This window comes from Babylonia areolata, chromosome 24, assembly GCF_041734735.1.
Source record: "Babylonia areolata isolate BAREFJ2019XMU chromosome 24, ASM4173473v1, whole genome shotgun sequence".
NCBI lineage: Eukaryota > Metazoa > Mollusca > Gastropoda > Neogastropoda > Buccinidae > Babylonia > Babylonia areolata.
The window spans coordinates 29803545-29831286 of record NC_134899.1 but is presented as its reverse complement, the minus strand read 5'-3'; the positions used below and the strand labels follow the sequence as shown (position 1 = coordinate 29831286).

At 42.4% G+C, this 27742-nt stretch overlaps 1 protein-coding gene across 3 annotated transcripts; it reads left to right on the top strand.

Annotated features, from left to right (window-relative positions):
• Nucleotides 1-4817: 4817 nt before the first annotated feature.
• On the top strand, nt 4818-25941 carry LOC143299052 (uncharacterized). Of its 3 annotated transcripts, XM_076612146.1 has the most exons (9): nt 4880-4912; nt 8632-8702; nt 11643-11832; nt 16426-16848; nt 19949-20175; nt 21383-22141; nt 22535-22635; nt 24406-24578; nt 24892-25941. In XM_076612146.1, exons 3-9 carry the CDS (start codon nt 11650-11652, stop codon nt 25087-25089), a joined length of 2064 nt encoding a protein of 687 aa, XP_076468261.1. In that variant the 5' UTR covers nt 4880-4912; nt 8632-8702; nt 11643-11649; the 3' UTR covers nt 25090-25941. The 3 variants fall into 3 exon arrangements, with proteins under 3 accessions (XP_076468259.1, XP_076468260.1, XP_076468261.1); XM_076612144.1 differs by lacking the exon at nt 8632-8702 and having other exon boundaries at nt 4818-4912; XM_076612145.1 differs by lacking the exon at nt 8632-8702 and having other exon boundaries at nt 4861-4908.
• The last annotated feature ends 1801 nt before the right edge of the window (nt 25942-27742 follow it).

Genomic DNA, 27742 nt, shown 5'->3' with positions numbered 1-27742 from the left:
GAACGCCGGGTTAAAACATAGACTCACTTTGTTTACACAAGTGAGTCAAAAATGAGTATCATATTCTGTAGCCTTGTTACACAAGCAACACATTAGTTCACGTTCACCTTCGGTCCTCTATCTCAGTCGATGACAAGCGACATCGTAAATGCCAAGTTCTCAGTTTTGTCAATGGACATCTAATATATCTAGTCATTCTGATTACATTCTAGTCTTTAAATGGCTGTATTGAGTAAATATGTCATTCGTATGCATATGACCATGCCAGTTCTGCCACGTGAAATCGATAGATCTCCGTTGTATTTTCGAACCTTGATGTTCATTGGTCATGGTGGTTGACAAAAAGTCAAGAGAGAGAGAGAGAGAGAGAGAGGTAGACACAGTTTGTGTGATTATATATTTCTGTGTGTGCAAGCACACTCGTGCAAACACAGAGAACATCCGGGAATGGGACACATTCATTACACGTGGGTCTAGAAAAGAAAAGAAAAGACAAATGAACAGCCACCTATCAACTGCATTCGTCATAATTGTGTTATCTGCTAATTTGTATGATTTTCACACACACACACACACACACACACACACACACACACACACACACACACACACCCTCCACACACACACACTCGTCACACCCACGCGCAACCCCACCTTACAACTCCCACCCTCCAACACACACACACACAACACACGCATGCCACCCTTTCACCACCACCACCTCTACACATTGCCCATAGCCAGGAAGCTGCAGACATTCAGGTGTGCCATGACTCCAGCGCTACAGGTTCCATGAGGCGATCTATGTTGCGCAAAGTTTGCTCGTGGTTAAGAATGCCACAATGTATACATGGAATTTACCCGTGGAGTTAGGAACAATCATTACTCCAAGCAAAGTTAGCGCTGCCAAGTTGGCTCGTGCAACCTGTGGCGCTGGAGTCACGGCACTCTGCACTTTTCTGGCCGCGGGCAAGACTCCAAGAATGGAGTGGCCAGAACACCAGTGCTCACCGTAACACACACCCGATCCCCGAAAGCCGCGTGCAATAGGACATGGGGCAGTGAGGCCGCTGCTGTGGCCATGGGCAGACCCTCGTGGCCCCTCCCGTCTCCACTCTGGATGGCCTGCAGAAAGCACACTGTATTGTGATGTGCCGTATTGTACTGTACAGAAATCACACTGTGATGTGTTGTGCCGTATTGTACTGCACAGAAAGTACACTGTGATGTGTTGTGCCGTATTGTACTACACAGAAAGCACACTGTGATGTGTTGTGCCGTATTGTACTGAACAGAAAGCACACTGTGATGTGTTGTGTTGTATTGTACTGCACTGAAAGCACACTGTATTGTGATGTGCCGTATTGTACTGTACAGAAATCACACTGTGATGTGATGTGCCGTATTGTACTGCACAGAAAGTACACTGTGATGTGTTGTGCCGTCTTGTACTGCACAGAAAGCACACTGTGATGTGTTGTGTTGTATTGTACTGCACAGAAAGCACGCTGTATTGTGCTGTGCTGTATTGTACTGCACAGAAATCACACTGTGATGTGTTGTGTTGTATTGTACTGCACAGAAAGCACACTGTGATGTGTTGTGCTGTATTGTACTGAACAGAAAGCACACTGTGATGTGTTGTGCTGTATTGTACTGAACAGAAAGCACACTGTGATGTGTTTGTGTTGTGCTGTATTGTACTGAACAGAAAGTACACTGTGATGTGTTTGCATAGTGCTGTATCGTACTGTACAGAAATCACACTCTGATGTGTTTTTGTTGTGCAATATTGTACTGCACAGAAATCACACTGTGATGTGTTGTGCCGTATTGTACTGCACAGAAAGCACACTGTGATGTGCTGTACTGTATTGTACTGCACAGAAATCACACTGTGATGTGTTGTGCCGTATTGTACTGCACAGAAAGCACACTGTGATGTGCTGTGCTGTATTGTACTGCACAGAAAGCACACTGTATTGTGCTGTGCCGTATTGTACTGCACAGAAAGTACACTGTGTGTTGTGCCGTATTGTACTGCACAGAAAGCACACTATGATGTGTTGTGTGTTGTATTGTATTGTACTGGACTGCAGCTACGCAAAAAACGCACTGTGATGTGTTGTATTGCGCTGTGTTATATTGTATTGTCTTACTTTCTTTCGCAACATATTTCTCTGTGTGAAACCCGGGCTGGTCTCCTGAGGGAAGAGTGCATCACCACAAAGCAAAACACCTAAATAAAAAAAAAAAGAAAGAAAAGATAGAAAGAAATGAATAAATCAAATAAACAAATGAATAAATAAACAGACGGATAAACAACTAAATGAATAAATAAATAAACAAACAAATAGATGAATAAAGTGCATGTGATATATTATTAAAATGGATTTTTCTAACAAACTCTGCAAGGGATAACCCATTGTTGCCGTACGTGTTTTCTTTGTTTGTTTTAAATTGTGTTCCGCGCATGTTTCATTCGTGGGAAATCGGTTTATCGTCTCATCTGATTGACTAGTACCTTGACAAATCTAGCGAAAGGGGTGGGGAGGGGGGCGGGATATAAAAGTCTAAGTCCGAATATTGGAATCAAACCCGTGGATAATACTTGATTCCTTGTCGGGGGCCCTACCACTGGTATACCACTCCACGTTATACTGTACCATACAACGGCTAAGCAATAAGGGATCCTGAACTGAAGTGAATCATTCAAAGGCCACGAATAAAAACTCGTAGCGATAGAATGGCTCGGGCCGTGAAGTAAGCGACATGTCACCAGATATGTTCGACGCGTACTTTCTCGCCCAGCCAGCTAACACGTGATTATGAGCGGGCGGCCTCTGACAGGGTCATCTTGCGATGACTGTAAACATTAGTATGAAAGAAATAATTCAACAGAGAGTACCTACACGTTCGCAGCCAACGCCTTAGTTAATCTTGCTTTTATGGTACATTGTATCCCCGACAGCCACACGCACGCACATACACCCCCCCAACCCCTACCCCACACACGCACATACAAACACCCCCCTCCCTCCCACCCACCATTAAAATAAATGAAACAAACCAAAAACGAACAGAGAAAAATGAATAAAATCAAGAAAAAGAAGGTCGTGCCAAATCGAGCCTCCACTGCGATAATAGATACAGTTCATAACTCTGGAAACAGTAATAAAACCCGAAATGATTGGCAAGCTATGCTCATGGACACAAACACACCAGAACACACACACACACACACACACACACACACACACACACACACTAACACACACACACACGCACGCAAGCACACACACACACACACACAAACACACACACACACACACACACACACACACACACACACACACACACACACACACACACACCTAATATCACTAAACAGTGAAAAGACGTTAAACTAAACTAAACACACACACACACACACACACACACCAGTGACCTTTATTTCCACTCACACACGATGAATCCATCCGGTTGAAACTGGATTTCCAGTGTCAGATGATTATGTGAGTGACTAGCAATACTTTTTATGGACGTGTTTCTGCCAAGTCACCACTGAGGTTGATGATCTGACAGTACTGGTGTTTGCCAGTTTCTGCTCCATGTATAGAGGCATTTCAGGTGTGACGCTCTGTAATTCTTATCCTGTGAAAAGCACATGCCTTCAATCTACCTTGAAGTGATATAAGCATATGTCACTCCTTGTTGCTGCATACGTGGGCGCATTGAAATATTCAGTTATTGCCCTCAGGAAATGTGATAGTACGACATGAACAATTGAGTAAACACGTTCTTCCCGTCAGCTATTAGACAATTGCGGATAAAGATGTCCTTTTTCTGTCTCTCCTGTCTGTGTCATCGCCTATCTCCAGTTGTCTTTATATATGTCTCTCTGTGCGTTTATCAATGACTCTGTCTCTATTTCTATCTTTGTCTCTCCTTGTCTCCCTCTCTCATGATATAAGATTTAGCACATTTAAAGTGTCCCTTTCTTTCCCTTCAATTAAAGTGTCCCTTTCTTTAACCACATGTTTTGTGCATATTGGCACACATATTGTTATTGTTTTCTCCTTCCTGAACCCATGCTAAACCCCTTCTACTGTCTGTTTCTCCAAGTTTCATTCGTTCTAGCACGTTCTGGTTTAAAAACAACCACGCACTTACTTATGTGTTTCCACTTAAAAAGTTGAACTGTGGCAAGGCATGTTCTGCTTTGCATATGCAGCGTAAAATTTCCACTCAGCTCGTATGATCTTTTTTTTAAATTTTATTATCTTCATCATCACAATTAAACTAACCTTTGTATGCTCGATCTATATTTCCTTTGCACGCGAGCATGACCATTCATGCTCAACAGTTAAACCAAACTGTTTGTCCTTGCATTGTAATACCCACACCTTACAACCGTAATATTTAAATACGGCATTGCCACTCACTCGACAGTCTTAAAAGACCACAGCTACGAACAACTTGACCTTAAGGGCGTGAAGCCGATAGGTCGTTAAACTCCAATCAACACTCACTCAGCATCAGCCATCATCAATCCTCTTGATGAGTAAACATCGATAGTTCCCTGTGGATCACGGCTTTGTGACTTCTGCAGACTAACATTGGAATGGCTGTGAAAAGCGGACTCGGTATGAGTGGGTTTGTAGTTATACCACCGAAACAGTGATGGGGCAAAAATAAATAAATAAATAGATAAAAGGAAACACTGAGAAAAAATAATCCCATGTTTATTTCCGCGTCACATACACATAATGTTGCATGTTATAGTAATGTCACGGTGTTGTCACTGATGTACCTACCAAGAACTCACGCCACAAAGTTTTACACAGCTGTTGATCTGTTGCCACACCATTGTGGACAGCGGACCTGAACAAGAGTGGACCTGGTTCTGTGGGTAATTGTGTGTGAATCTCTCTCTCTCTCTCTCTCTCTCTGGTGGGGGTTGAAGATTGTGGTGGGGTTGCTGGGTGTGTTTGCACGTGCCTGCGCTGTTTGTTTCATTTGCCCTCGCGTGAATTAATGTATCATTCCTTAGTTCTGAATACTTGTTTTGAAGACAGTTCATGTTGTATCATATCGTATTTTATTGTATAATAGTGAACATATGTTCCATCAAACTATCTTGCTCGTCATGTGTATCAGTTTTGTTATAAATTCTTAATATCTACGAAACACATCTATCCAAATAGGGTTTAACATTCGTTCAGCAACGTACATTGATACTGGGCCATAGTTATGTACAATTTAAAGTTCTGGACATGCTGGATATGCATATAATTTCGGGTGATAAATGATTTTTGGACTCAAAAGATGGATTGACAGCATTGCACAATGGACAGGAAAAACCATATGCAGCGACCCAGGCTTTGACACACAACTGACAGACCTGGAGGAAACTGGTGAACAGTTCTTTTGTGCAGCACACCAGTGGGTTTTCATTTTGTTGAGAAGAAGAAGGAGGAGGAGGAGGAGGACAAGAAGAAGCAGAAGGAGGACATGAAGAAGAAGAAGACGAAAGAGGAGAAGAAGAAGAAGAAGGAGAAGAAGAAGAAGGAGGAGGAGAAGAAGAAGAAGGAGGAGGAGGAGGACAAGAAGGAGGAGGAGGAGGACAAGAAGAAGGAGGACAGGAAGAAGAAGAAGAAAGAGGAGAAGAAGAAAAAGAAGAAGAAGAAGGAGGAGGAGGAGGAGAAGAAGGAGGAGGAGGACAAGAAGAAGAAGAAGGAGGAGGACAGGAAGAAGAAGGAGGACAGGAAGAAGAAGAAGGAGGAGGAGGAGGAGAAGAAGAAGAAGGAGGAGGAAGAGAAGAAGAAGAAGAAGAAGAAGAAGAAGAAGAAGACGACAAGATGAAAATGCAGAAGAACAAGAAGGCGAAGAAGAGATATTATTTCCCAAAAGAGCTGGAACAGGAACAGATTAAGTCGGGTCACCTGTCCCTTGGCTTTCACGGGTTTACATGTATCATAATGCCTTTGATGCCTCACCAAGCTTTACGTCTCATCAACATTGCCTGTATTTCAGTTTAGTCTAAATGCAACTAGAATATCAGATTACTATTGTGTTTGCTGTAAGTCTTCCAATGAGGTATGTCATGAGTGTATGCAGTAAAATGTCATGAGTGTGTGCGGTAAAATTGTGGGAGTGAAACAAGCTAGTATGCAAGAGCTGTATGAAAGTCGAGTGGTTAAAAAAAGCAGGCAGATAGCAACAGACGACACCCATATTTTAGCAAAGTATTATGAGCTATTGCCATCAGGACGACGCTACAGAACTTTTAAGTTGAAATCCAGAGCTCTGAAGACTTTTATTCCACGTTCAATCCACCTTTTAAATTCTTGAGAACTGTGTCCGTGCATGATAGGCTGTACCTTGTTCTAGTTCTGGTGTGTGTGTGTGTGTGTGTGTGTGTGTGTGTGTGTGTGTGTGTGTGTGTGTGTGTGTGTGTGTGTGTGTGTGTGTTTACTGAGCTTAAAACGTGACAACTGGTTATAATGAATGTGCAATATGTAGGAAGAATAATGTGCAATATGCAGGATGAATGTACAATGAATATGTCTAATGCTAACGTCCATATTCTAAATATATTTCTGTTTAATAATTACGATGTAATAATTAATTGCAATGTTTTTAAAAGCGAATATGTGAAATGCTTTTATTTGAGAACATATGTTTATTACTCTTATTTAATCAAGTTATCCGCGCGTGTGGGGTGGGTGGTAGGGGGGTGGGAGGGTGCGGTGCGGGGGGGGTGCTGATTATCTGGTTATGGTTTTCCGCAATTCATCTTTATTCTTATCTTATCTGTCTATTATAATCAATGTGCAGTATAGTAGGCTATGTTTATAATTATATTCAAATAATGTTTCTTAATTCTTTCTGTTTTTACATTAAGAATATTAGTTATTACCTGCAGTGTGTGGATGTATGTATGAAACGATGTACGTGATATTTTTTACATTTGTATCTTCGTAATATTTGTAGGGGCTCTTGTTGGCTTTTACAGTTATGGTCCCCATGTTGTTTACTTGTTTATGTTGTGATAATGCACCTGACCAAATTTCTCCAGTTGGAGATAATAAAGTTATTCTTATCTTATCTTATCTTATCTTATCTTATGTCATTCACGTTCACAAAATTCAGTTTCTTCTTCTTCTTTTTCTGCTTGTGTATTCTTCTTCTTCTTCCTTCTAAAACAATTTCTTTATTATTTTCTTATTTCCATTAAAATAGTGTTGAAGAATGATTAGCTATAAATTGTAAATCTTCTGTGGGAGTGTTACAGATTTCTAGCCTATTGTATACTAGTGCCTCGGCTTGTTCTATTCTGCGATTATTTGTATTACTTATAGTTTCTATATAATTTTCAGTGGTGAATTTATTTTGAAATTCATTGATTCAGTACCCATAAATTTATACTTTACTGAAATACAGGAATGGCCACTTCTATAACCATTCAAAACACCTGCAATACACTTTCAGAAATAAAAGATTCATCTACTCTGGCTTGCTGCTGTGGACTTGATCTCAGTGTTTATGGATTTATTCACATCATATATCTACCAGTTCCAGTTCACATGTCAGTTCTATTTGCGTACAGGAGGAACAGATGTACGGATGATGCTATTCATTTTGTCTTAGAAAATGTCTATGAACACCCAGATAAATCAAATACCTGTGTCCGCCTAATGTTCTTGGACTTTTCTAGTGCTTTTGATACTATTCAACCTCACCTCTTAGCAACGGAGCTTATGCACATGAGACTCGCTTTCCCGACTATTTTATTGGTTTTAGACTATCTTACTAAAAGGCCCCAGTTTGTGAAATCAAATTATCGTATAATACTGTTTCTTTTACAAACACTGGTGCACCACAAGGCACAGTGCTCTCACAATTCCTGTTTACCTTGTATACGGCTGAGGGCAGTAGTCTAATTCGTGTCAACTGGTCAAACTTGCAGATGATTCCGGACTGACTGAACTGATTATTGATGATGATGACGCAGACTTCCGAAGAGAAATTGACATATTTGTGAACTGGTGTGAAGAAAAATACCTTCAACTGAATGTTGGCAAAACAAAAGAACTTGTGATTGACTTCAGAAAAAAAAGAAACCATGATTAAGTAGAATTATCATAAAAAAATGAAGTGGTTGAAGGCGTATGCTCATACAGACATTTGGTATGATTATTGACAATAAGCTTTCTTGGAATGAAGAATTCCACTGCATTTATTAAAAGGAGCCTCAGTTGCATATACTGTCGTAGAAAATTGAGGTTTTTTAATGTGTGCAAGCAGATGTTCCAAATGATTTATACAATTGGTTTCTGCAGTGTTTTAACTTATGGCGCTGTGTGCTGGAGAGGAAACTTGATCAAACATGATAAAGGCAGTTTAGAAAAAAAAAAGTCATTAGGAAAGCGGGTGGGGTGGTGGGTATAAGACAGGACACTTACAGCGACTTGTACAATAGAAAACTGACTGTCAAACTGATATGTTTGACAGACAACACCCACCCTCTTAATGATGACATTAGCAGTCGACGATCAGATAGAAATTGCAGGTTTAGAGCTCCACGCGCAAGAACATCTCGTTACATTAATTCGTTCATTCCTACAGCCATTCGCGCACAAACATTACGACTGTAACACTACACCCCCGTCCATTTCCCACCTGAACTTCACCAGCAGGTGAGTAACTGGGTGCATAAATTTTGCGTGCTAGTGGGACTGTGTGCTTGAACACGGGCAAGCGTTACTAACTGTGTACGTGATTGTGAAATACACACACACACACACACACACACACACACACACACACACACACCATATATCACGGCAATGAATTCAACAAATTAACATGAAGGTAAATGGAATCTAGCATATATATATATATATATATATATATATATATATATATATATATATAGAGAGAGAGAGAGAGAGAGAGAGAGAGAGAGAGAGAGAAGACGACAAGACAATGGTTTATTTGTTAGGCCTCCGGCCCATAACAAAGGAGTGTGCCACTAACAAAAATATTACATAATGAATAGTGTGAACAATATATCACTGCGCATGTGACTCTTGCAAGCTCTCTCTCTCTCTCTCTCTCTCTCTCTCTCTCTCTCTCTCTCACATTATCTCTCTCTCTCTCCTCCCCCCACCCTCAAACACATGCACGCGCCCATATACACACCCACATACACGCTCGCGCGCTTAACACACATATCCAGCGATCTGGATTAAGTGAAATGCATAAAATTGATGCTGACAAGCTAACAACACTTACAAAAATTAATTACAAATTGCAAGAATCGAAAAAAAAAGTGGGGGTGGGGGGTTCGGGGGTGTGTGTTGATGTATACGCCACAGTGCAACAAAAAATGCATACCCACACTCATCCACTCGTGTCCAGTTTCAAAAGCTCCGCTCTCACGCTAAAAGCCTTGCATACAAAAAACGTCAACTACGCAGCTAAGGATTCCGACACACAGGACATCAAAGTGACAAATTTGAACAAGGTTGGATTGCTGTGATATTTGGCAGGTAAATGTTCTTCTCTTTGAGTCTGATAAACTGGACAAACCAAAAGAAAGTGATATTCTGTTTCAAGGGCTGTGTGACAAAACTACACATTCCCGTATCACCGGGAACAGGATTATACTGTAAAAAGCGACAATTCAAATCTGACATACCGATTCGAAATCGTGAAAATAGACGGCGTACAAAAAACGTTTTTCACGACCAATAAGTACGGAGATGTTGTAAGTGATTGGTTGTAAACAGAATACACTCGATAGAATTCATGTGGCAGCAGTGAGGAATGCCAACTTTGCTTTGCACAATCAATTAACCGTTGCTTAAAACAACGAATAAACACACATTCATTACCAACACCTTGTGCCTCCCACACATAACCAAAGCCGTACATGTACAAAACATTTCTAATACTACAAGCCCATGTAATATAATTTTGTGTTTGCAGATGTAGTAACATATTGTATGCTTTCTTGGGGAATTGATCATTGCTTAATTTTAGTAGACGTAACCAAAACTTAATACATTTAATATGTCATCACATAGAGTGGAAACCTACCAGTTTCACCATAAACCAAATGTCTAGGAGCTTTTGAATGTACGCCTAAAAACATTTTTAAAGCGAAAAGATGTACACCTTCAATTAATTCAAGAATTTTTGTAACTCCCCATATTTCAGCTCCATATGTCAACACAGGTTGTATCTGACAGTCAAACATTTTTGAAAAGATACCAGGGGAACGACTTGCAAGATCTTCTAATGTTGCTGTAAAACTAAGGCGGGTTGACAAAAAGATACCTAAGTATTTAAAAACATTCACAATTTTCAAAAGTTCATTTCCATAGAACCATCTCTCGTTCGCACCAAGGTAGCCACCATTTCTAAACACCACCACATTAGATTTTTCTAAATTGACAATTAAATCAAGTCGCTTTGCTCTGTCATACAATATATTCATCTGAGTTTGAAGACCTATTGGGGTATCAGATAGTAGTAGTAGGCCTCCTTCAGTCATGACTGACCATGGATAGAGTATATCAGACCTAATATCTAATTGGGCTGTCTGCTTGGACCAAGCAGCGTCGCCTGTGACTGTAGAGACCGATGCGAGAGAGACAGTCTCTGTCGCAGCGATCACATGTGTAAGCTGATGCTGGTCTGTTGGCTGCCGTCCCTTTTCTGCGAGCTCGCTTTTCTGCTGCAGCAGCTGACAGTTTGTCCTCACCAATCCGTAGCTGATTATTGAGAGTGCTTCTCCATCTGTTGCGGTCATCTGCAAGGTCCTCCCAGGACTCAATGGTGATCTCAAGCGCCTTCATGTCACGTTTGCAAACGTCTTTGTATCTCAGCTGTGGGCGGCCGATGTTTCTCTGTCCCGTGGCGAGCTCTCCATAAAGGATGTCTTTTGGGATGCGATGTAGTTAGTGTCTGTGTATTCTGTCGTGTTCGTTTTTTTCTTCGCTATTAACTGCGAACGAAAAAAAATGAATGTCATGCTTTCTTAAAACCGTAATCTAACAAAATTCTCATCTCGTATCGAAAATGTTAAGGATACAGAGGCCAACTAAATAAAACGCCTACAATCCAGAAATACGGTTTAGTCTGGAACACATATAGTTAGTCCGTATGAAAGACAAAACAAAACAAAACAAACAAAAAAACAACAAAAAAAACAACAACACCCCCCTCCCCCACCCCAACCTGTTCCCCCAGTGACAGGGTTTTCAGGCAAAATAGACGAAAAAGTATGAATCGTTTCAACGACTAGTTTTTTTAAGTATATTCATTCTACTTAATTCAGTGCCTTGTCAAATACATTCTTATGCAATAAACACGGGGAGGGTGCAGTTAGCTTTACTCTGTATATTCTTATACATGAAATCCAATGTGCTTGGAGCTTTTTTTTTCAGATGAATTGAATTTGCTTAAGTATACAACAGACCTCTATACATACTCGTACATACATGCATACATACAACCGAATATGTATATGCATATATGTATGTGCATGTATATATGTATAAAGGAACAATAAAGGCAACAAAAACCTTGTTGAATGCATACAAATTTAACAGTCTTATTTTCCAATGTAGCTGAAAGATGGCACCCCAACAGAACCCAGACAAACATCGGCTTCAGGAACAGGAACATGTCCCCAAGGATACGAACCTAGAGACAAAGAACGATGGTCACAGCATGAGCATCGGACAGAAACTTGTCTTGAACGCTTCTCTGTGGGGCAACGAAGCTAGCATTGACTTTGAACACCTATATCAAGTACCCGTAAGTATTTTCCTGGTAAGGAATATATGCAGTAGAGATTGTTAAGGCCTGTGTTTGTCCCCCGTGTCTATTCTTAGCTTCAACTCCTTTGGAAGAACCCTAAAGAGGAGAGCCCATTAGTTCCCTGTTCTCCCAAATCCAAACCCGTGGTGGGTGGTTCCATCCGCCCAAGACGAATATGATTATTTGGTTGAAACCAGTTTCCTTGTTCTGGCAGAGTAACGTAAATAACTAGCAACAGTAGACGTACGTTTTTTGTTTTGTTTTTTGTTTGTTTGTTTTTTAATAATTTTTTTTTAATGAACCCTTTTCATTTTCATTTTTAACATCAAAAACAGAAATAGTGACATACGACCAGAAAAACAACAACAAAAAAACAAAAAGGATAAACATCACTATCTCCTTATACTGAGTATATCATTTGATATCCATACAAATACATATAAACCCACATACATACACACATACGTACACACATACACACATTGTTACAAGCACACAAACATGGCACATGTTTACACGTATTTTCATCCACTGATGTTTACATGTGTGGTTCGTCCGTCGGGATCGACGAGGACCATCTAGTCATCCTGGGGGTGGGTGGGTTGGACTCTGTGGGTGCGCAGATGACTGGTCAGGCCAATCCGCGCCCGGAAGGTTCTGACGCAGTGTGGACAGGGGATGGTGGCGGCTGTCGGGGACTTGCTGGCACTGCTTTTCCTGGCCTGTCTGCGTTGCTCTGCTGCAGCGATTCTGTTGGCCTCACAGGATTTGGCGCCTTTGTGGACAGATGAACGCCACTTTGGTCTGTCCATTGCATTCAGCTCCCATGTGTCATGGCTGATGTTGAAGGCCTTCAGAGAAGCTTTCAGAGTGTCTTTGAAGCGCTTCTTTTGGCCTCCATGGGAGCGCTTCCCATGTTGGAGTTCGCCGTACAGCAGTTTCTTGGGGAGCCGATGGTCTGGCATGCGAACTACACGGCCTGCCCAGCGCAGCTGCATCAAGATGGTGTAGATGCTGGGCAAGTTTGCACGAGTGAGCATCTCTGTGTCAGGGACCTTCTCTTGCCACTTTATGCCGAGAAGTTTTCTGAGGCTGGTGGTGTGGAAGTGGTTCAGCTTTTTGGCGTGGCGTTTGTAGACTGTCCATTATTCACATCCATAGAACAGTGTGGTGAGAACTATGGCCTTGTATACTTTGAGCTTCGTCTCCAGGGTGATGCCTCTCCTGTTCCAAACGTTCTTATGGAGTCTGCCGAAGGCAGCGCTGGCTTTGGCGAGTCTGGCATTCACCTCGTCGTGCGGGAGAGTGTACTGCCCAGGTATGTGAACTTGTCCACCGCATTAAGTCGTTGCCCATTGATGAAGATGTTTGGTTCAACGTAAGGCTTTCCTGGAGCTGGCTGGTGCATCACCTAAGTCTTCTTTGTGCTGATTGTGAGGCCAAAGTTGTCACAGGCAGCAGAGAACTTGTCGACACTGTGTTGCATGTCAGCTTCGAAGGCAGCGTTGAGAGCGCAGTAATCAGCAAACAGGAAGTCGTTGACGGTGTCTGTCCTCACCTTGGTTTTTGCTTGAAGCCTCCTGAGGTTGAAGAGTGAGCCATCTGTGCGGTACCTGATGCCAATGCCTACGTCAGCGTCTCTGAAGGCATCTGTCAGCATGGCTGAAAACATGAGACTGAACAGGGTGGGGGCAAGAACACACCCTTGCTTGACTCCGTTGGAGACAGGGAATGGTTCTGAAGTCTCTCCGTTGTCTTGGACTCGGGCCAGCATCCCATCGTGTAGTTGCCGTATGATGGTGATGAACTTTCTGGGACATCCGTACTTCGCCATGATTCTCCAAAGGCCATCTCTGCTAACAGTATCGAAGGCGTTGGTCAGATCGACATAGGTGGAGTAAAGGTCGGCGTACTGTTCCTGACATTTCTCCTGGAGCTGCCTGTCGGCAAACACCATGTCGATAGTCCCGCGTTCTTTCCGGAAGCCACACTGGCTCTCTGGTAGGAGACCTTGCTCAAGGTGCGCTATGAGACGGTTGAGTAGCACTCTGTCCAGAGTCTTGCCTGCAACGGACAGCAGGGATATTCCACGATGGTTGTCACAGGCCCGACGATTTCCTTTGCGCTTGTACAGGTGTATGATGGAAGCGTCTTTGAAGTTCTGTGGAACTGCCTCATGCTGCCAAATGCGCTGGAACAGCTGATGAAGCTTCTCAGTCAGCGCCATACCACCTTCTTTGTAGACCTCAGCTGGAATGGAGTCTGATCCAGGGGCTTTGCCACTGGATAGCAGACGGATAGCTTTCTGGGTCTCCTCCAAAGTTGGAATGGCATCCAACGACTTACTGACTGGCACCTGGGGGAGTCGGTCGATGACTTCATCATTGATGGTGGAGCGGTTCAGTACGCTGTCAAAGTGTTCAGCCCATCTCTCAAGGATCCCGTCCTTGTCAGTGATTAGGGTAGAACCATCAGCACTGAGGAGTGGAGCAGATGCGGAGGTGGTGGGACCGTAGACTTCTTTCAGGCCGTTATAGAAGTTCTTCATGTCGTTCCTGTCTGCAAAGCCCTGGATCTCATCAGCTTTGTTGCTCAACCAGGAATCCTGCATCTGCCGCAGCTTCAGCTGGAATGTGCTGCGTGCGCTCTTTAGTGTGTCTTTCTTTGACTGTGACTTGGGATCTTCAATGTGGGCTCTGTAGGCTTGGCGTTTGTCTTCCAGCATGCTAGTAGCTTCTTGGACCCATAGGTGAGAGCTGGGTGCCGGTGGGGACCAATAGAGGACGAACCACTCTCGGAAGAGCGTGACAAGCCCCCCTTCTAGAAGTACTACCCCTCCCGTGCACCCCCTAACCCCCTGTTTGCATGTAATGTATATATCAAACGTCATAGAGTTCTGTTTCCTGAGGTGAGTCTCACAGCCCTGATTCAAACGAAATGTTCTGCTCTAGGTATGGCGTCGTTTCGGATGTTACATTCTATAATTGTTACAATCTTGAATGCACAATGCTCTGATCTACATTGTGTTACATATTCATTTGTTTGAAAAAGAAAAGAAAAAAAGATCTGGATGCATATGACTGCATTGTCATCATTGAATACGATATTGTGTCTCCAGCAAGCACTTTATCTTTCGACACTTTTTACCTAGACAAGGGTTTCCAGATGTAGATTTTTATTACTGTGTACGTCGAGAAGTTAAAGTATTACATTGCTTTAGATTTTACTCATTTCACATCAAAACGATATAGACAGAACAATGAATATCCATTCATACAATTACTCCAAATGATACGAGGAATGTTCATTAAAGATTTTCTCTGACTGACTTCCATTTAAAGTAGAAGGTTTAAAGTTTCTGTAGTTGAGAGGCAGCAAAACAAAGGAGACGTTCAATGAGATGAAAGAGACTTATGGGGAGGATGCCCCATCGTATGACGAAGTCAAGCACTGGCATCGTCAGTTCAATTGTGGTCGGACATCGTTGCAAATGTCTCCCCTTCCCGGGCGACTACAGTCTGCCTTTAATGAAGACACCATCCGGGAGGTGGCGGCCACCATTTTGGAGGATTGCCGCATAATCGTTCGCCAACCAGCCCATGATCTCAAGATCACTGTGGCGCCAGTGGAAAAAAATCACCCGTGACAATGTTCACATGCAGAAGTTGTCTGCACGATGGATTCCCAGGTTGCTCACACCTTTCCAGAAGCAGGAACAAGTCACGTGCTTCCAGGATCTTTTGGTCGTGTGCCAAGAAACCAGGACTTCTCCGACAGACTAATCATGCAGGACAAAACATGGGTTCATCACTCTGGTCCAGAAACTAAAGCGCAATTGAAGCAATGGAAGCATTTGGACATCACCTCCAAAGAAGGCGCTTGTCCAACCCTCGGCGGGCATGGTCATGCTGACGGTCATTTGGGACCAGCGCGGTGTAGTGATGATGGCTTTCCTGGAAAAGGGTACCACAGTTACCGGGACATACTGCGCTACATTGCTGCAGAAATTGCGGAAGATATCAAAACAGAGAGGCGTGGCACGCTGACCAAAGGTGCCCGCCTCCCGCAAGACTATGAAATTCTTCTTCACCCAACTTACTCTCCCGACCTCGCACCATCTGACTCCCACTTCTTTCCACAGGCAAGATCTTCACAGTGCAGAAAGCGATGTGAGAAGTGTGTCATTCTTGGTGGTACCAATGTATAGAAAGACATAACTGCGTCAAGTTTCGTTCCTCTCAGTCCATGGGAAGTGGGTCAGGGGAAATCTTTAAAGAACAACCCTCGTATAGTCCTGTGTTAAGCATATATCATTTAAGGAGGATTGACGGTCAAATACATCAAAAGAAGCGAGGCACGTTGAAATCAGAACGGAAGCCACAGCAAGAATATGTCTATCCGAAAAAAAGAAACCCAAAGCCTCTGTCTGATCAACAATGTGCTGTCAGAAGTAACAGCAATGAATAGTTGATTGTCATATTCGCCATCTTGATGACGTACCATGTGTGTGTGTGTGTGTGTGTGTGTGTGTGTGTGTGTGTGTGTGTGTGTGTCCTCATCAATCAATTATCACTCTCTGTCGTGTTGTAGATTCTGCAAACACTGGGCTTACCCATGAGGCTGGCTACCCTGACTGGTGCAGTCGCTGGGCCAACTGCCTGCCTCTTTCTCCCCTTGTTGGGCTGGCTGACTGACCGGGGTTCAAATCCTCATCGCTGCAAGACCATGGCGGCCATTTTAACCTGTGGTCTCACCTTCGTGGGACTGCTGTGTATCATCATGGCCAACATTCTTCACTTCAGCTATCTTCTTCAGACCAGTGTCAACATTAACAGCACTGCCCATGCCTCTCTTCCTTCCAGCTTTGATTGGGTTGGTCACATGACGACCTTGGGACAAAGGACAGGCATGTCTGAGACAGCCAATGGCCCTATCCCCAGAGCCACAGGTTCCACAGATTCCCCGGCTATTCTTGGAGTCGGAGTCACTGATGCATGCGTAGATAATTCCGAGGTGATCATTAACCGATGAATGTGTTTAGTGTTCTTGCCTAATAATGTAATATTTTCTGCAATCATTTTCGTTCAGAGACAGAGAGAGAGAATGCAACGTGATAGTGGATGGAGGAAAAAAAAGTTTAGATAACAACTAAAGGACTTTTTCATCAATACAGATGGGTGTGGGAAACTCAAGAACGATACAACGCACCCCAAAGACAGCAACCGTCGGACTTTTTAATTATTTCTGAGGGAGAGAAGCCAACGTATGCCTGATATGAAGTAGTCCGAAAACTGCGCATGAAGACTGATGTAAAGGAGGAAAAATAAGACGTCGAAATATAAACCAAAGTGAAAGTAGAGACATGGTAGTCACTGTCAATGTCGCTGGTCCAGTACCCTGGCTTGGCTGTGGGGGCACTGTACTGCTGGATACTTCGCCACCTGTTTCCATTTCTGGCGGTCCTGGGATAGGGCCTGAGTTTCAGTAAAGCTCAATTCTGTCCACTCAGTGATATTAATAGACTGCCCACTTCTTTCAGTGCCTCGTCGCACTGTTCTTTAAGTACGGTCTTTGAGAGCCCGTCAGATCATACCGACTAACATGCCGTCTGATGGTTTTCTTTTTCATTAGTTATGTGGTCATCATATGAGATGCCATGGATATCTAGGATTCTTCTGAAACATCTTGATTCCACTGTTTTGATCCCTCTCTGAAACCTTACTGTGAGAATCCTGGACTCGCATACGAGAAAAATATATGGGACCGATGAATGCAGGAGGTACAGCTTTGTTCTGAGATTCTTGTTCTTGTCTCTTCATATGGGCTGCAAAATGGAGTATGGCTGCCTACATGACGGAGTAAAAACGGTCATAGACGTTAAAAAGCCCACTCGTGTACATACGAAAGAACATGGGAGTTGCAGGCCACGAACGAAGAAGAAGAAGAAGAAGAAGAAGAAACTGCTTCACTGTTTCCAGCTCTTGTCCATAGGCATTGTTCTTGGTCCTGATTTGGGTCCTTTCTGTTTCGTCTTCCTAGAGCTGGTCTCCATTCTGTTCTCGATTAATGTTTCTTCCAAGTATTTCACCAGTTCTATCAATTCTTCCACACTGCCTGCCAGGCCATCAATATCATCAGCAAATCAGAGGTTAGTGATGGTACGTCCATGAACGTTGACAGTACCAGAATTTTCTTCCAGGGCATAAGTCTTAAAAGATTCCAGGAAGATGTTGAAGAGTGTCGGAGACAGAATACAGCCTTCACGGACCCCAACTGACGTGTGGTATCAGTAACTAATGTAATCGTTTTGGTACTTCACGTAGTCTTGGATCGGGATATTTTTACACGACGTCAAAATGTGAGATCTTGCGTGTCTGTCACTAATAAAAACATATCACTTCTTTCTAAATTTTGAACAAGTAGAAATGCTAATGAACATCGGATTGTTTCACGAAACACCACAGCAATACACAACAAATCACACGTAGATGGCATACATTAAGGAATAAATCGACGTTCACACTAAACATAACCAAATCACCACACAGACACAGACACAGACACAGACACACACACACACACACACACACACACACACACACACACACATTTCTTTGTTGCTCATCGGTCTTGTTATGTCCTCATGTGGAGGTGTGTCCACAACATCTCTAGGTAGGTGGATTTCGGCTCAATGTTTGGCTTGTCCTGCAGTGAAGGGTAAGTTTCTTTCTGCATTACGTCACACACACACACACCTACACACACACACACACACACACACACACACACACACACACAGCAATAAACGGTACCCGTGAGGCCACCAGGTAGACTCAAAATGCCTGGCAAGCGCCTTGGTTTAGTGCTGACTCCCCTTGCCCGGTTCATACTGGTAGTTTTCTTATTTTAACCTGGGCCTTGAAACTTGTAATCTATATATAATTTCATTTATATTGAAAGACGTTCACTGAAAAACATTAATGCCAGGTCAGGGGAGAAAAAAAAAGACAAAAAAAGACACCCCCCCCCACTCCCCCCCAAAAAAAGACAAAAACAAGAGAGGCAAGGCCTTCAAGACTCACTTGTGATACACTTTTTTTAAAATATTTTAAATCCAAGCTTTTTATGTATTGAGTACAATTTCAAAACGTAATGTTTAAGATGAGAAAGATCGGTTTAAAGCAAATTAACTCCCCTAGCATTAATTACAGAGCAATTTCCCTTTTTTACTACCTCCACCAAAACGTTTGCAAAATAAATAAAACTTCCATGCTTAGCAAAAGAAATTCCTGTTTGAACAGAAAATGATAATAATGACTGCTCTTGTTGGATCAGAATATCAGATCAAAGTGTCAAGTTTAGAGAATACAAAAAATATAAATATAACAGTAAATGCAGTTTGCATATAATTAGGCTTCATTTTTTATTTTTTGTGCCCATCCCAGAGGTGCAATATTGTTTTAAACAAGATGACTGGAAAGAGCTGAATTTTTCCTATTTTTATGCCAAATTTGGTGTCAACTGACAAAGTATTTGCAGAGAAAATGTCAATGTTAAAGTTTACCACGGACACACGGACACACACACACACACACACACACACACACACACACACACAACCGAACACCGGGTTAAAACATAGACTCACTTTATTTACACAAGTGAGTCAAAAAGGACAACAACAAAAAAAAAAAAAAAAAGAAGAAGAAAAAAGAAATGATACGGTATTCCCCTTGATGAACAAAAACTAGAACACAAAATTCAAAACAGTCCTCATGACTCGCTTTGGCTCCGAAGTTTTTAATCTTATGATGATCAGCCAAATAGCCATCTTGTCAAACAGCTAAGTGCTCAATTCTCTCTTGTTTTTTCCTTATTTTCTTGTGTGTGTGTGTGTGTGTGTGTGTGTGTGTGTGTGTGTGTGTGTGTGTGTGTGTGTTCCCCCTGCAGAAGACTCTAGGGTTACATGTTCTTTGTTGTAATCTTTATTCGTATTTTTCGTCTCTGACCATGAGTACAGTATTGGCATTTTTGTGTTGAAACTATGCAAATTATTCTAAACTTATCCCTGAACTGAACTTTCTGCCACTTGCTGACATACTCGTGTCTTCAGGTACCGTTTAAAGCTGGCCTTGCCCTTCTGGGTTTTATTCTGCTGGACATTGGGTATGACGCTTTCAACGCCTGCATCAGATCCTTCGTGCTGATGTGCAGCCCTCGATCTGAACACAGTTCTTTGTTGATCATCGGTCTTATAATTTCCTCATGTGGAGGAATGTCCACGGCATCTCTAGGGCTGGTGGATTTTGGCTCAATGTTTGGCTTGTCCTATAGTGAAGGGTAAGTTTCTTTCAACACTGCTTCACGTCATACACACACACACACACACACACACACACACACACACACACACACACACACACACACACACACACACACACACACACACACACACATTACAACCATACTGTGCAAAACCAGGAACAAGTTTCATCTGTTCTGTTTCGCCGAATATCGTCTATCCTCACACATATTAGATACTGATATGAACATGCCAGGGTACCAAATTATCGGTTCAGAACCCAATAAATCCAAAACTACAGGTTTATTTAACTATATTGCGTCATCGTTAAAATGTATGAGACTGGATAATCTTGGGGTTTATGATGTTTAATCAGTCTGGGTTGAAATTAAAATCAATGGTAATGAACGTATTGTAATCGGATGTATATTTAGAAATCCATCAGAAACTACAGAACGGGAGGATAAGTTCAGTTCCGTTATGGACGAAGAGGTAATGTTAAACTATGAAACAGTGATTATGGGAGAGGAGATTTCAATACAGACTTGCAAAAACCAAAACTTATTTAGCATCAGAACTTCTCAATGCATGGCATAGAACAGTTAATTGACAGACCAACGCGTACAACTGAAAACTCATATACTTTAATTGACCATATCTATACCACCACACAACGCACTGTTGAGGTATGTGTTCCACTGCATGTCTGTAGTGTCCATTACCCAATTTTAAGAACTTTAAAGATGATTATTTTATTTCTGACCTCGCAAACTCGCCCTTAGATTACATAATGTTGATATATCCCGACGAAGGAACTGAATTATGGTTAAATACATTCACTTCTATATACAATAAGCAAGCATCATTCATAAAGAAAAGAGATAGACAAGAAAACTAGTCTTCTTCTTCTTCTTCCTTTCTCATAATATCGTAATAAAGCAATAGAAAACCATTTGTGACTGGCCTCTACATGTCTCTGGTCTGTGTGAGGAGCTTTCTATCCTTTCACTCTCTATCCTGTTAATTCTTCAATCATTTTAAAACCCATTTATATACCACCCACAGTCGTTCACAATTGGCGTCACTGACAGGATTCATTCAGGGTTAATCCAAAGATAATTATTCTTTCAATGTTTGAATTCTATAAATCTATCGTCCAAATTAAAACCAGCAATGAATAAGCCCAACTTAAGTTCAACCCTATTACATTTCATTATTTCGTTTAATGTCTCACTCATTTTCCAGGGCCAGATTGACCATACAGACAACAGTCCAAGCCGTGGCGATTATCATCTTTATGATCGTGGGCCTTTCCACTTCTCTCCTCACCGTCCACAGAATGCTCAGACTCCAAAGTACCTCTGTTGAAGATGCCGTTGCCATTCCTAAGCCCCAGAACTCTCTGGCTCATGAAGCTAATACACACCGTCAAGAACAGCTTTCCCGAAGTGTCCTGGACGCTTTTCAGAACAGCTTCCAATCTGTTGGTGGTTCTTTTCAATCCGACCAGAGTGTGGCAATTATTGGTGTACACCAGCATAGTCAGTCTTTTGCTTACAACAGTCTCCATCACAGGTCTTTTGATCATCACAGTTACCAAAAATCAACAGAAAGCACCCCACTGCTGGAAGATGAAAGGGGTGTGATGGAAGAGTCAGAGCTGGAAAGATCTCGGCTTGCTTCTTCTTCTGTGTCATACAAGAGGACACATTCCTTTTCCAGCATTCCAGATCAGCAAGAGGCAAGGGACATGACTTTGAAGGATGCGCCTGAACATCGTAGATCTAAGCAAACTCTGGAAGATACACCTGAACTGGTTGTATCTAAGGGTAAGTCCCGTTGTTGTGAGAGAGGCTTGAAGACAAAGATCCTTCTGATCTTCTTGGCAGCCTACTTCTCATCTTCGGTTATGACCATTTTCAGCGTGACCAGCTCAGACTTTGTGGGGAAAGCGATCTACAGGGGGGATCCGGCAGCCCTGCCTGGCTCACAGAGCCTGATCAGGTACGCTGACCTGAAGGACAGTGTGTGTGTGTGTGTGTGTGTGTGTGTGTGTGTGTGTGTGTGTGTGTGTGTGTGTGTGTGAGAGAGAGAGAGAGAGAGAGAGAGAGAGAGAGAGAGAGAGTTTTCGTACTCTAATGCGATGTAGAAAAGAACATCGACTCTGTATCATCATTACACATAGTAATTATCTTCTTCCCGACTCATGTGATGTGAAAATGGTTGGTCCTATGAAATTGGGTATATTCACTCTCATAGAATACTTTCCAAACTGCTTCAGTAATGTATGGCGATATCATATAAAATGCATATGTTTGACATTGCTGCTTATAGTCCAGTCGACGAATGAGGTCATATCAGTAAAATTAATATTGAAATACTTACGTGTGTTTGCAGCTACCAAGATGGGGTGAGGATGTCCTCTGTAGGATTCTTCCTCTATAACTTTGCTTTCTTCATCAACAGCATTGTCCAGTCTCGAATTTTGGCTTTGATTGGTGAGTTCTCCATCTCACTCAGAAAAAGAATCAACATTCAAAATAGGGATTTAGGCAATTTCCAAGCGGCGATTGGAAGTTTCGTTTGTTTGTTTATTTTTGTCTTTTCTATATAATTATTATAACCATTATTGTTATCATTCTTATTGCTATTTTATATTAATCAATTAATTTGTAACCGAAAGATCAGACATTGAATTTGGTTTGAAGTGCTGTGATCAGATTGTTGTTGCGAAAACAGTTGTACCGTGATTATTGAAAAAAAAAAATCATATTCTATGACAAACCTTTCGCAAATGAGATTTACAATATTTTCGGATCAGCTTTTGGTATGCTATAATATTCATAGATATGATGTTTATATATATTTGATATATGTATACAACTGTGTGTGTTTGTTTTGTTGTCGTTGATGATGAATTTTGAATCGAAGATATATGCAAAGGTAGTTTCGTCGTCTTCGAGTGGAAGCTCGCTGGTGGCTAAAGAGTCTAACCCGAGTTCGGTAGATAAGTGATGAATTCAAGGTACTTTCATTAACTGTCATGTATGAAAATCACACAAGATTTATCAGAAACACGTATATATTGACAACATACGTTCGGTTTTTAACTTGATATATCATTTGAAAATTTTCAAGAAATCCGGCTCGTTGAATTTCTTTGATTTTGAACATGTATTCGATTCGCTGAGTTGGTCATTCATGTTGAAAATACGGAAGGCTCTTGGATTTGATCCCGAGTTTTGCAAGTGGACCTTCAGACCTTTTGACCTTTCAAGGCTATAGTTACTGTAAACAGTAAAGTTTTCATAATTCATTATATCATATGCAGAGGTCGAGGGGATGTAGACAAAAACAATCTAATTCCACTTTGTTTGTTCGTCCTATATGCTGAAATATTAGCTATTATCATTAGACAGAATAACACAGTCAAGGCCATTAATGTTTGAGAGACAGAGTAGAAATCTTCCGGTTCAGAGATGATGCATGCTCAATGCAGGAAGGTGACGGAATCATTTGATGAGCTTGTAAGTATTGTTGAAGTCTTTGGAAATGTTTCTGGTTAAGTATGAAGAAGGCAAAGCAGAAATAATTATCAGGTAAGATATTTACATAATTCTATGCATGGAATTTACACTTTGGATATGGAATGTACAATCTACGCATGAAATGGAAACATGAGATATAGAATACTCGGTACTTGGATCACTGATGATTAAGAGGAATGTATTAGATTGATTATAAGGAGCATTTAGCGAAATACAAATGCTATATAAAATGCACTTGACACCAATATGTCCTGTGGAATATCTAAAATTTATTTTGTGAAAGATGTTTTCTAGTGTATACTGTTGTCAAAATATCTGGATGAGTTTGTGAATGACACTCAACTAGGACTCCTTTCGATTTGCTTTGAATAAAAAGAATGGCTGTGAAAGTGTTAAAGAATTCTTCACCCAGGTTCAAACGGCCATTATCAAGGTTGACCAGAAGAGCCTCACATCCAGCCTAAACAACAGCAAGAGTGATGACATGAATTGACCCTTTGCCGAAACTGCACTGACAAAGTTTCTCCAAATTTCTGTAAATGTTTTCATGTTTGCACACTTCCTCATTCTTTCTGATAATTTCTTATCCTTCGAGACATATATTGACTGCGAGATGTCCGTGTGCATACGTGTGAATCATCACCAATGCTTTGACATGCTTGGATATGATCTTTTAAAAAAAATCTTTTTATTTCATCTTTCATAGTACCCTGTTTACAGGTTGTCGTGCGGACTTTGTGATGGTGCATCTGGTGATGTCGGCCCTGATGGCAGCCACGAGTGTGACAGAACGTCTGGAGGTCTACTTTCTGATGACCGTGGTAGCAGGGTTCCACAGAGCTTGCGTCTTTTCCATACCGTTTGCTGTCATCAACGATCTCGCTCAATCCAAGGTGAGGGGAAAAATCACAATCCCTGTGGGAGACACACGACATATACGAAAATGCTGGTGTGGCATATCCCCTTTGCTGTATGCAATTACTCTTCCACAAACACACACACGCACGTGCACGTCCGCTTGTGCATGTTCGCACACACGAAGGCACACGCAGACTCACTGTGCTACTATAGTCGCCTGTCACAATCTGGTCACAAGAAAAACATAATGAATAATAATAGGTAAATAATTAATAAACAAATGAATAAATAAGCAAGAATAACGAATACGGCACATATGTTGAATTGTTGTTGTCTTTCTGCCTGCAGAATTCAAAAGATGGGAAAAGCAATGTGGGACTGGCCATCTCTGGGGTAATGGCCGCATTACCACTGGCCTACTGCACGCTGTTCTCCTGGGTGGGTTCTCTGGAGGAGCTGACCGGAGTCGTGGCCGTTCCTTTCTGGGTGGCCTGTGTCACCGCTGTCCTGGCCACCTGCATGTTCCTGGCTGTGGGCAAAGTGTAGTGGACACTGGTATGTTTCGGAGGGGGTGGTCACATATCGGACAAACAACACACAGCATTCCAAAGGCAACCGACAGAAAATCATGTTACAATCCAGGCGACTCTGGTATCTGAACCGGATCTGTTTTTCGAACTGTTTATACGACATCCAGTCAAACAGTATATCACGTGTCTCTGGTCACAAGGTCATCCCGGACCTTTGATAATGGTGGCAATTTCAGTTGTTCTGTTTTGATATTGTGCTTTGCGGAAACGTTTTACAATTGATTCAGATGCAGCAATGCTAAATACAGTTGTGTTTTTGTCTCTACTTGCATCGCCCACGATTTTTCAGTAGCTGACTGTAGGAACAGAAGGGCATTGACTTTGGCAGGCCTGATCACTTTCGCTCAAGACTGCATTCTACTGTCTGAACGTGACTCTGTATCTGACACTGACAGCGAGTGTGAGTCAGCGTGCCCATTTGTGCGACAGAGTCCGTTAGCCGACCACTCGCTTCAACAAGCACCACGTGAGACCATAAACGATATTGTTATCAATTGTCTTCCCGCTTGGCGCAAGAACATCGCTTGCTCAGTTATCCGATTAGCTTGCCTTGAGTTTCATTTTGTTCTCGAGTATTAGTCGTACGTGTGGGCATCCACTGCTGAGATGTCTATGAGGTAAAATATCAGACTATGCCTAGACAAGCACCTGAGATGTGATGTCTTGGGAGAGACATTATGCGAAAGAGTTTTTCTGTTACAGATAATTCATATAGAACAGAATAAAACATGTATAGAGAATCAGATGATATGAAGCGATATTCACACACACACACACACACACACACACACACATACACACGCACACACACACAGATGTATACATATATGATTATTGTAAATTGAAATAGGTTAATGGCACAAGCAAAACGTCTGATGGCATTGTAATTAGGAAAACGACAGAACTGATAGCTCCCAGTACTCTGCAGGTGTGTGTGTGTGTATGTGTGTGTGTGTGTGTGTGTGTGTGTGCCCTGGTAACATGTAAACAACTTATCCCTTGAGGAGGGAACGTGATCGTTCAGAAAATTTGGAATATTTGACAGATTGATGTGTTTGATTTTCCTTTTTCTCTTTACACACACACACACACACACACACACATATATATATATATATATATATATACTGAGGGGGAGGGGGTTACTTGCCTTGCATTTTACTGGACTAATATATGACCCCCCCCCCCATCCACACACCACACACACGTGGGCGAGCAAACACACACACACACGCACGAATACACACACACACACACAAACACACACACACGCAGAGTACTGGAAGCTATCAGTTCTGTCGTTTTCCTAATTATAATGCCATCAGACGTTTTGCTTGTGCCATTAACCTATTTCAATTTACAATATTCATTTTTATATGTCTCTCTCTCTCTCTCTCTCTCTCTATATATATATATATATATATATATATGTATATAGTAGGCCTCCTTTGGTCATGACTGACCATGGATAGAGTATATCAGACCTAATATCTAATTGGGCTGTCTGCTTGGACCAAGCAGAGTCGCCTGTGACTGTAGAGACCGGTGCGAGAGAGACTGTCCGTCGCAGCGGTCACATGTATAAGCTGATGCTGGTCTGTTGGCTGTCGTCTCTTTTCTGCGAGCTCGCTTTTCTGCTGCAGCAGCTGACAGTTTGTCCTCTCCAATCCGTAGCTGATTCTTGAGAGTGCTTCTCCATCTGTTGCGGTCATCTCCAAGGTCCTCCCAGTGCTCAGTGTTGATCTCAAGCGCCTTCATGTCACGTTTGCAAACGTCTTTGTATCTCAGCTGTGGGCGGCCAATGCTTCTCTGCCCTTTGGCGAACTCTCCATAAAAGATGTCTTTTGGGATGCGACCATCTTCCATGCAGCGAACGTGGTCGAGCCAGCGCAGCCGACGCTGTCTCAGCATGGTATACATGGACGGGAGGCCAGCGCGAGTCAGGACTTTGGTGTTTGTCACCTTGTCTTGCCAGGAGAAGCCGAAAGTGCGCCATAGGCTTCTCAGGTGGAAGGTATTGAGCCTTTTCTCCTGACGAGCTTGTGTGGTTCACCCCTCACTGCCATAAAGCAAGGTGCTGAGGACGCAGGCGTTGTATACAGCCATCTTTGTCTTCGTGGTCAGCTTGGGATTTGTCCACACTCTTTTTGTGAGGCGGGCTAGCGTTGTGGCTGCATTCCCGATCCCCTTGTCGATCTCGGTGTCAAGGGAGAGGTTGTCGGTGATGGTGGATCCAAGGTAAGTGAATTGATGGACAGCTTCAAGCTCGTAGTCGTCAATGGTGATGGCTGGTGGAGATGGCGTGTTTTGGCCTAGGAGTTTGTCTTCTTGAGACTGATGGTCAGACCGAAATCTTTGCAGGCCTGGGAGAAGCGGTCCATTATGACCGCAAGTCCCGCTGGGTGTGGGTCACAACTGCGGCATCGTCGGCAAAGAGCATGTCTCTGATGAGGACTTCGCAGACTTTTGTCCTTGTTCTGAGGTAGGCGAGATTGAAGAGCCTGCCATATGATCTGGTACGCAGGTAGATCCCTTCTTGCGCTGTGCTGAACGCATGCCTCAGAAGAAGAGCAAAGAAGATTCCAAATAGTGTGGGGGCGAGGACACAG

Coding starts and splice junctions, on each gene's coding strand:
- LOC143299052 (XM_076612144.1), top strand. CDS start 11,650: ATGGCACCCCAACAGAACCCAGACAAACATCGGCTTCAGGAACAGGAA. Junction 20,176..21,382: donor GGCTTGTCCTATAGTGAAGG/GTAAGTTTCTTT, acceptor CTCATTTTCCAG/GGCCAGATTGACCATACAGA. Junction 24,579..24,891: donor ACGATCTCGCTCAATCCAAG/GTGAGGGGAAAA, acceptor TTCTGCCTGCAG/AATTCAAAAGATGGGAAAAG.